The sequence below is a fragment of the Pipistrellus kuhlii genome, unplaced genomic scaffold (assembly GCF_014108245.1).
Source record: "Pipistrellus kuhlii isolate mPipKuh1 unplaced genomic scaffold, mPipKuh1.p scaffold_m20_p_15, whole genome shotgun sequence".
Taxonomy (NCBI): Eukaryota; Metazoa; Chordata; class Mammalia; order Chiroptera; family Vespertilionidae; genus Pipistrellus; species Pipistrellus kuhlii.
The window spans coordinates 435355-445171 of record NW_023425460.1 but is presented as its reverse complement, the minus strand read 5'-3'; the positions used below and the strand labels follow the sequence as shown (position 1 = coordinate 445171).

At 42.6% G+C, this 9817-nt stretch overlaps 1 protein-coding gene across 2 annotated transcripts in view; it reads left to right on the top strand.

Annotated features, from left to right (window-relative positions):
* The first annotated feature begins 482 nt into the window (after positions 1-482).
* The window catches only part of BMS1 (BMS1 ribosome biogenesis factor), a 35585-nt gene continuing 26250 nt past the window's right edge, over positions 483-9817 (top strand). For both annotated transcript variants that reach the window (XM_036438033.2, XM_036438030.2), the window contains exons 1-6: positions 483-571; positions 2291-2494; positions 3089-3279; positions 4542-4621; positions 8608-8796; positions 9408-9550. In XM_036438033.2, coding sequence (XP_036293926.1) covers positions 2319-2494; positions 3089-3279; positions 4542-4621; positions 8608-8796; positions 9408-9550 — 779 coding nt within the window. In that variant the 5' untranslated portion in view covers positions 483-571; positions 2291-2318. The remainder of the gene's footprint in view (positions 572-2290; positions 2495-3088; positions 3280-4541; positions 4622-8607; positions 8797-9407; positions 9551-9817) is intronic.

Genomic DNA, 9817 nt, shown 5'->3' with positions numbered 1-9817 from the left:
GATCAGAGGAAGGCCGAGAAAGTCCACGCCGGGTCAGTGGGTCCCTGCCCTGAGTCTGCTGCTCCTGGCAAGCGAGAATTACAGCACACAATCGGAGCCCGAGACCCGCCAGGCGCCCTCTTCCCTAAGGCGGAGCTAGAGGTCGAGCCACAGCGGCTCCTCACCTCACCCTCCACCCCCACCCCGTGATATCCCACCAGGCCCGCCGGGGATGGCAAGGGGACTCCGGTGACCAGAACTGTTACTTCCTGCTTTTGCCCCGCAGCGAGGAACGGTGTCAGGCCGCACTGTGGCCACGGCCTCCGGGGTCGCTCGGGCATTCGCAGCGCACGCTGGTCGGAAACCCAGAAGAGTAATTAGTTTTAGCTTAGGGCCGCAGCCCCCGGAGATCGGCCGCCTCCGCTAGCCAATCACAAGTCTTCCTTGCGGCTCTCCCCGGAAAGTCTTCCCCCCGCAGGTCCCTTCCTTCGGTCCCCGCCTTGTTTCCGGCCGGCGGGTGGAGTGGGTGCGCAGGCCTCCTTTCCGGTTCCGGCGCGGTCCACGCGGGGTGAGCGGCGGCGCTGTGAGCTGGGTAAGCGCCGTGGACAGGGGCAGGGGGCGGTGGCGGGGCCTCCGGGAGCTTCGCGAGCCGAGTGCGCGGGCAGGTCCTCGTTCGGTCTCCGGCAGCCTGCCCCCGGGGAGTCCCTGAGGCGCTGGGCAGGCACCGTTCGTACCTCCGGGGAAGTGGTTGGGGGAGTGGCTAAGGAATTCGCGTTGCCTGGACCCGGAGAGAGGGGGCCGGGGGAGCGGGAGGGCTTTTCACTGCGGCGTAATCCTGGCCGGTGACAGGCCTGAGCCAGGCCCGTTAATTCCAAAAAGTGTTTCCTCTCTCTCCACCTAACCGCCACCCCAAAGGATAAAGGCATCAAGTACATGCAAGTTCGAAACCAAAGTCCAGCTGAGTAGAAAAATCATGTCGTGAAATCACACAGCTGTGTAGTGTCAAAGTGCTCCTAGAACCCAGCTCTCCTAACTCCCGATTAATAATTCTTGACGTTATGCTGGTATATGTGGACTTTCTATTCCGCTGTGTGTGGGGGAATCGGACCGATCTCCCACAATGCACCTTCTGCTGTGGCCCTGACTGCATGGCTCTGGAGATATTAGTTTGGAATTCCTCCCCTAGTCATCTAACGGTGGCCATCTCCTGCAGACACGGATATTTATTGAACGGCAGTTATCTCAATCCAGTACCTTCATTGGATGACTTGATTGCCCCATTCCCCTTTTTTTGTATGCAGCCAGACTTCCTTAAAAAAAACTTAATCCGGTGGATCCCAGTTTATGGGCCATGAATTTCTGGGATGCTCAGAAATCCAGAGGGTTTCTGCAGATGTGTGGTCTTCCAGGCATCATCCACAACCAGTCATCTCACACTAGTAGATATTACTATTTCTTAAGTGTATGTAGGTCATTATAATTTAAAAATTGTACAATATCAAACTAAAAGTAATACTGCTATCATGTTGGGGGTTATTAAAATGCTTTAATTTTTAAAATAAAATCCCTTTAAAATATTTTAAGTTTGGAAGCCACTTTATTAGTTCAGTTGCTATTTAGAGCTGAGCTGTCCAAATAGTCTAGTCCTGCGTTTTTCAACCGCTGTTCCGCGGCACATGTTGCCTGGTGTGCTGTAGGTGCAGACAAGACAAGAATTTTATAATTTTTCACTATTTTGTTTACTTAATATTTCATAATAAAGTAATTATAAAATACTTTCTTTGTGTTTATTTGATTCCTATTCAAGAGAATTACTTTATATATAGTCAATATAGGCACAGAGTTAAATTTTTTAACATTTTCTAATGGTGGTGTGCCTCGTGATTTTTTTCATGAAACAAGTGTGCCTTTGCCCAAAAAAGGTTGAAAAACACTGGTCTAGTCAAATATGACTATTTAAATTTAGAATTAATTAAAATAAAATGTCAATTTCTCAGATTCACTTGGTACATTTTAAGTTCCTTAGGCACATGTGGCTAGTGACTACCGTGTTAAAAAGTATAGCTATAGAATGTTTCCATCGTTGCAGAAATGGACAATGCTAATGCAGAGACTTAAGATGAATAGATAGTAATCTAAGCAGAGGTAACTCATTTATAGCAGAGCAGTGAAATTTGGCATATTAAGTAGACCCTCCCCTTCTTGGGTGAACATATATGTAAGTATCTCTTTTTAAAGAAATTTACCGTTTTTCTCTGGGTGTAGTTTGGATTGTAAAATGCTTCCTCCACCCCCACCTTATTCAATGTAGGTTACTTGTGAATTGGTAAAAAGCCACCATGGAGACCAAGGACCAGAAGAAACACAGGAAGAAAAACAGTGGGCCCAAAGCTGAGAAGAAAAAGAAACGGCATCTGCAAGACCTCCAGCTTGGCGATGAGGAAGATGCCCGGAAGAGAAACCCCAAAGCTTTTGCGGTCCAGTCGGCCGTGCGGATGGCTCGATCCTTTCACAGGTTTGTTTAGCTAGGCACCTCTAGTGGTTCTTTCATTTTTTTTTTCCTGTAAATAATATATTTTTATTGATTTCAGAGAGGAAGGGAGAGGGAGAGAGAGGGACATCAATGATGAGAGAGAATCATTGATCGGCTGCCTCCTGCACACCCGCCACTGGGGACGGAGCCCACAGCCCAGGCATGTGCCCTGACCAGGAATGGAACCAGTGATCGTCAGGTTTAACCACTGCCCGGGCTAAACATTAGTGAATTATATTCTCCCAGTTGAAGAGCCAAATTTAACTCGATAGCCTCTGCTCTTATTCATTATTCATTATGATATACTGCCTTTATGTTTGCTTTTTTTTTTTCCTCTTTAAACTAATGTAATCAACTAACAAAGCAATAAGATTTAAGGTTTGTATAGTTTTCAACATTTTTTTACTGTTAATCTGTTTTTCTATTTACTAAAGTGGTTATTTGGATTGGCACCAATAGTTTTAACATGTTCATTGTATCTATATATTGTCTGTTCTGCTCTCTTTAAAATCTTTACATACAGGAATACTGCCTTTTAAATTTTGAAAATGAATTTATTTATTTTTAAACAAATAGGACTCAGGATTTGAAGACAAAAAAGCATCATATTCCAGTGGTTGATCGAACTCCACTAGAGCCCCCACCAATAGTGGTGGTGGTGATGGGGCCTCCAAAAGTTGGCAAGAGCACTTTGATCCAGTGCCTCATTCGGAACTTCACCAGGCAGAAGCTAACAGAGATCCGAGGCCCTGTGACAATTGTGTCAGGTAGGCGGTGCTGCCCAGACTGACATGCAGGGGGTGTCGTCTGAGAAGCATGCATGTCCTTGTTGAAATTTGTTTTCCCCTCTAGTAAATGCTAAAGTAATATTGTCACTTCATGTTACCTCTCTTGTAGTTTTACTAAGTTGGCTGTAATTTCAGAAAAATATAAATTCCTTGAGATAATAATGATACAGATGTATACCTTATTCTGACTGCAGTATGGGTTTGCTAGGATGCTCCTCTGAAAGGCTTGGCTGGCCTGGACAGGCTGGCGTGGTCATGGTGAGCACCTTCAGTTAACAGATAGCAAGTATTTCCCTTTTTGTGGAAGTAACGGAGTTTTCCTCTTTCCTGTAAGATTTATCTGCTTTGGAAGATGGTGACCTTTCTAAATTTGAGGGAAGATGAAACTAATTCCCAAAATGACAGTGGTAGAATCTGAACTTTCTCATTATAGCAACAATAAGCATGGGTCCACTTCTATCTGGATTTTTTGTCTTATAAGTATATAGTTGGCTTTTTGTATCCCTAGGTTTCACATCTGCAGAGTCAACCAACTATGGATTGAAAAGAGTGTTTTTCATCTGTGGTTGGTAATCTGCATATGCGAAGGCCAACTCGATGCATTGTTATGAGTCATTTTATGTAAAGCAGTTGAGCCCTTTTGGCTTTTGATATCCACGGGGATCCTGGAACCAATCCCTGCTGATACCAAAGGACAACTCAGATTTTGGGGGAGTCAAAGATTATATGCAATTTTCTACTGCACAAGAGTTGGCATCCCTAACCCCCTCATTGTTCAAGGGTCAGCTATAGTTGGACTGAGGCTTCTCTTCTTTAAGGCATTTTGTAATGGTGATGATTTCTTTACACTTATTTTAGAATGATTGTTCCACGTACATTCTGTTGTATTAGGTTTGAGGATTTTTTTAGCTATAGTGGGAACACAGGAAGCTTTGATAGAGGTAGAAGCGCTGGCCCATTACTGAACAGCAGGATCGGGGTCATCATGAAATCCACTTGTCTGTCCATTCTAGTCAGGATTGTACCTGTTTGAGCACTTGATTCATTTGAGCAGTCTTGGTATTTTAAAATTAGAGAACATAGCAAGAAAACCAAGATGAAATATACCTTATCAATTTTCTCCTATAAAGTGAATTTCTGGCATACTGCTGTAAGTGTATAAGGTGCTTGATGCAGTTAAAAATGTTAATTAGCATTAATATATTTTTTCAAAAGTACAATTTTCATCTTTTCACTTAAAGGTAAAAAGCGCAGACTCACCATTATTGAATGTGGATGTGACATTAACATGATGATTGACCTGGCTAAAGTAGCAGATTTGGTAAGTTAGTGTGGGCAGTGGGTTTCTGACGGGGACTTAGAGCAGGTTGTGGGTTATTTATCCCATGTTGAAGAGAAGAAAGGCTTATGGTTTTTAAGGAAGTGGTGAGTGTTATGAGGGATGCAATAGATGTACTTGATAATGATGGTCATAATAATTTATGCATAATATAGATGCATAAATATGTACATGAAACAGTAGTAATGGTCCATTTCTTGGACCCTTAGTGGGCACTGTGCTAACAGCTTTCTACAAATATATTAATAGCTCATCTAATCCCCTAGAATGCCTTAGAGGTAAATAGTTATTATCTCCAATTTCGATGGAATCAAGACTCCCAGAAGTTAAACGATTTGTCAGAGGGTGGGAACTCTCCTCTTAGATGATGCCAGAACCTCCGTTCTAAATGATTATGATAAAACAAATCTCTGGGTTGCCCATGAGAAGTTGTCAGTCTAAAATAAAGCATCTCTACAGTATTCAGCATATGGAAACTGTGCAGCCTCCATTGCATTTACAGAAATGTTACTGTGCAAAAATAAAGCCTCCACCCCCCTCAAAAAAAATTAAGCCATATTGCTTGGAAAATGTGCAGTAATAGATAGATACCTTGTTGTTTGGGGGTTTTTTTCATTCAACTTTCTGGATAGCTGGTGAGAGAGCTAAAGATTTTATTTTTTAGCCCAGGAAATCCTCTGAAATGAAAAATAATTTAATACAATGTTATGGCTATCCCATTTTAATATCAGAAAGATAAATACTATTCAAATTTTCAACATGTAATGCTACCATTAATAAAAATATTATTATCAGCACAGAATAGTATAAACTTATTAAATCTTACACAAGTGAAATGATTGAAAGCTTAGCAAATGAGTCATTAGTTTCTCTTTTATGTAAAATACTAGAGGCCCAGTGCATGAAGCTCATGCATGGGGGTAAGGGGGGGGGGGTGTCCCCTCAGCCCAGCCTGCACCCTCTCCAATCCGGGACCCCTCGAGGGATGTCCGACTGCCAAATATCCCTTTCACAATCTGGGACCACTGGCTCCTAACTGCTCACTTGCCTGCCTGCCTGATCACACCTAACTGCCCCTCCTGCAGGCATAATTGCCTCCCACCCCCAATGGTCTGATTGCCCCTTAGTGCCCCCTTACCTGCCTGGCCGTACCTTATTGCACCCCCTGCCTGCATGATCATTCCTAGCTCCACCCCCCCGCCAGCCTGATTGCCCTTCACTACCCCCCTCTGCTGGCCTGGTCGCACCTCATGACCCTCTCCTCCCCCCCACAAGTCTGGTCGCCCCCAACTGCCCCTCTTGTGGGCCTGGTAGCCCATCAGCCTGCTGCTCTGTTGTTTGGTTGCCCCTCACTAACCCTCTTGCAGCCTGGTCACCCACACAGCCTGTTTGGTCGACCAATTTTGGATGTCATGGTTGCTTAATCTTTTATATATATAGATTCCAAGTCCTAATTTTATTATTTCAGAGCAGCAGGGAGAGGGAGAGAGAGATAGAAACATATGTGATGAGAGAGAAAAATTGACCAGCACATCTCACACTGGGGATGGAGCCCATAACCCAGACATGATCCTTGACCAGGAATTGAACCATGACCTTGTGGTTCACAGGTTGATGCTTAACACCACTGAACCATGCTGGCTGGGCCCAAACCATAATTTAAAAAGCATACACATATTAAGAAATAAGCCTTTCATATACATTTTTAAAAGAATATATTTTATTGATTTTTTACAGAGAGGGATAGAGAGTTAGAAATATCGATGAGAGAATCATTGATCAACTGCTTCTTGCACACCCCCTACTGGAGATGTGCCCGCAACCAAGGTACATGTCCTTGACCGGAATCAAACCTGGGACCCTTGAGTCCGCAGGCTGATGCTCTATCCACTGAGCCAAACCAGTTTCGGCTACTTTTTAGTTTAAAAAGGAACACATCAATTTGGTAAAATATTCAAGCTGTCCTATAGGGTGCAAACAATGCTTGTTTTCTGTTTCCTTGCTTCTCTCAGTTTCCCTCACAGCGCATCCTTTCAGATAATGTCTATACATACACATAATCCCTTTGAAGCACATGGTGTTTATTATACTCAGGTGCTTTGTGTTTTTTTCACTTAGCATTTCTTGGAGGTAAATAAGTATTATAGCTCAACCTTACTAAGTATTCCATTGTGTGTACATAATTTATTTAACCTGGTTTTTGTTGATTGCTCTTCTCTGGGTTGTTATAAAGCCTTCTAAGTCACAGCAGGCATACATAATACATGGATTTATGTTTGCATGCACATGTGTGTGCACTGGAGGAGTAATACAGGTTTCATTTATCTTCAGTTGGCAAAGGTTGTTACTAAGACAAAGATTGTGTTTGCCACCAATTTTTCTGATCATACAACTAATTGCTTGCTCCTTGTCACTCCATGTTGTCAAATGGGATGTGGGGATACCACAGCCAGCCCGCTCAGTTCTCTGCAGCCCTGCCTATGCTCTGCAGCAGCAGCTATACTTTCCCACAATGCTCAGCAGCCCACCTTCATTGAGTTTGTGGTTCAGGATTATGAATGTTCCATAATTTAATCAGATAAGTTTTTCTGTATTTAAAAATTATATTTTTTAAATATGTGTTTATTGATTTTCAGAGGAAGGAAGGGGGAGAAAACCAGAAACATCAGTGATGACACAAAATCATCTATCGACTGCCTCTTGTATGCCCCCTATTGGGGATTGAGACGGCCACTGTGCATGTGCCCCTTCGGGAATTAAACTGACCTGGTTCATGGTTGACACTCAACTACTGAGCCACACTGACAGGGCTAAAAATTATTTTTAATTATCTACAAAAATCTGAGGTCAGAAATGTAATATCTTAAAACTAGAAGTCTCTAGGGGTCAACTCTGAAATTATTTGAAGGGTCAACAATTTAAAAAATTGGTCTTATCTGCTTTTCTTATAGATTACCATTTATAACTTTATTATCTTTTGACTCCATTCTAAACTGGTAGTCTTCTATTTTTTAGTTTCTGAGCAATTGCATGTTACAAATTAATATATATAATAGAGCTTTCCTACTGCATGCTTCCCAGCAAAAGACTTGTTTTCCATATGAGAAAATTGAATCAAAAATATTTGGTTTTCTCTAATTTTTTTATATTTTCATTTATATCACTTCCTCCCAATTTTTGATATCAAAGATTTTGTTTCTTTGTTAGAGAGACCTGTTATTTGGCTTAAAATCACCTTGCCAAACAGTTTATTTCTTGACGTAAGAACTTTTGCAGGTAAGGGCTAAATTAGATGCAGCCTTTTCTGAGTTATTTCTCAGACATCAAAATTCCTGAAGTGGAAGTTTATATCTGGGTGGATATTGTCTCATGTTTGCTTTTTAGAACAGGTCAAAGGTATTTTTTTTCTCATGATAATTACCCCTAACTATACACTTGATTTTAGTCTAGAGCAGGAGTTAGCACTTTTTTCAGCAATAGGCCAGATGTTTTAATATGTTAGGCTTTGTGGGTCATAGTTTCTGTTGCAACTACTTAACTTTGCAGTTGTAGCTTAGAAGCAGGTGTAGAGTCCTGGCCGGTGCTCAGTGGTTAGAGCATAGGCCCATGGACCAACAGGTCTCAGGGTCGATTCCTCTCAAAGGCTCGTTCCTTGATTGCAGGTACCGCAGCCCCAGTAAGGGCGCATGTGGGAGATAACCAGTCAGTGTCTCTCCATGTTGATGCTTTTCTCTCTATCTCTCCCCCTCATCCCACTCCCACTCTCTAGAAATCATTGGAGGGAATATTCTTGGGTGAGGATTTAAAAAAAAAGCAGATGTAGGCAGTACATAAGTGAGTTAACATGGCTGTAGTCCAGTAAAACTTTGGTTGTGAAATAGGTGCTGGCTTGGATTTGGCCCGCAGGCCTTAGTTTTCTGATGGTCTGTTTTGGGTAATTTCCTTGATAAATTGTCTTTTGTTTCTAGGTTCTGATGCTCATAGATGCCAGCTTCGGGTTTGAAATGGAAACATTTGAGTTTCTAAACATCTGTCAAGTACACGGCTTTCCTAAAATTATGGGCGTTCTCACTCATCTAGATTCCTTCAAGTATAATAAGCAGCTGAAGAAGGCGAAGAAGCGATTGAAACACAGGTTCTGGACAGAAGTCTACCCGGTGAGAAGATAATTGATTATTGAATACTGACCCTGTAATCCTTTAGAAATAGAATGCGTGAGTGGGAGATCTTAAGCATCTCTACAGGACTCGCCTCCTTTATATCTGTTGATAGTCCCTGGCATACTTCCTCGGGATAGTCTTTATTCTGGACAGACTACATGCTTAGTGTGCCTCATTTGTCTTTGTCCCCCAGCACCAGGCAGGGTCTGGCTCTAAGTGTCTTGGATTTTCTACTTAATAGAGTGTCCAAAGGTTCTCGTAGTTACGGGACCAAGAACGAGTGCACACACACTGCCCCTCCTCCCTCCCCTCACACTGATGCGGCCGTTGGTCCCAGGATGCTTGGTGCCCAGGAGCCTCACTGTACTCCAGACAGGTGCCACTGCTGACTGCAGAGCAGTCTTGACAGTAAATGTGTTTGCAGGCCTGTCCTCATGAAGCCCTTACAAGGTGGTTCCTCAGAGACCGGGGAGTTTCTGGGAGCATCGGCACCGGGGTTTGCTAGAAGTGTCCCTCTCTTAGCCTTGCTGCTTATTTCGAGGCCCTTATTTTAGTACAGTATTGACAAGAATGTAGTTGAAATTTAATTTATTTTTCTTCACGTTTAGGGTGCCAAGCTGTTCTACCTTTCTGGAATGGTACATGGAGAATATCAAAACCAAGAAATTCACAATCTGGGCCGTTTCATTACAGTTATGAAGTTTAGGCCTCTGACATGGCAGACATCTCACCCTTACATCCTGGCAGACAGGTAAAAATGAATGTCACTTTTTCTTCCTTGCCCAGATATTTCAAAGCTAAGGAGGTTAGAAAAAGAACAGTAATAAAGCTTATTTTGTGTTTCTTTATGAATAGTGGAGGGAGAAATGTAGTTAAGGGAAAATATCTATTTTTTTGTATCATAACATAAAAATGCTGTGGCTTTGAGAATAAAGTATGAAATGTTTAGAAAAATGAGAGGATTTTGAAGCATTTAAGGCTACAGAAGGTGGCTCCACCCTGCTTTTCCAACCTTAAC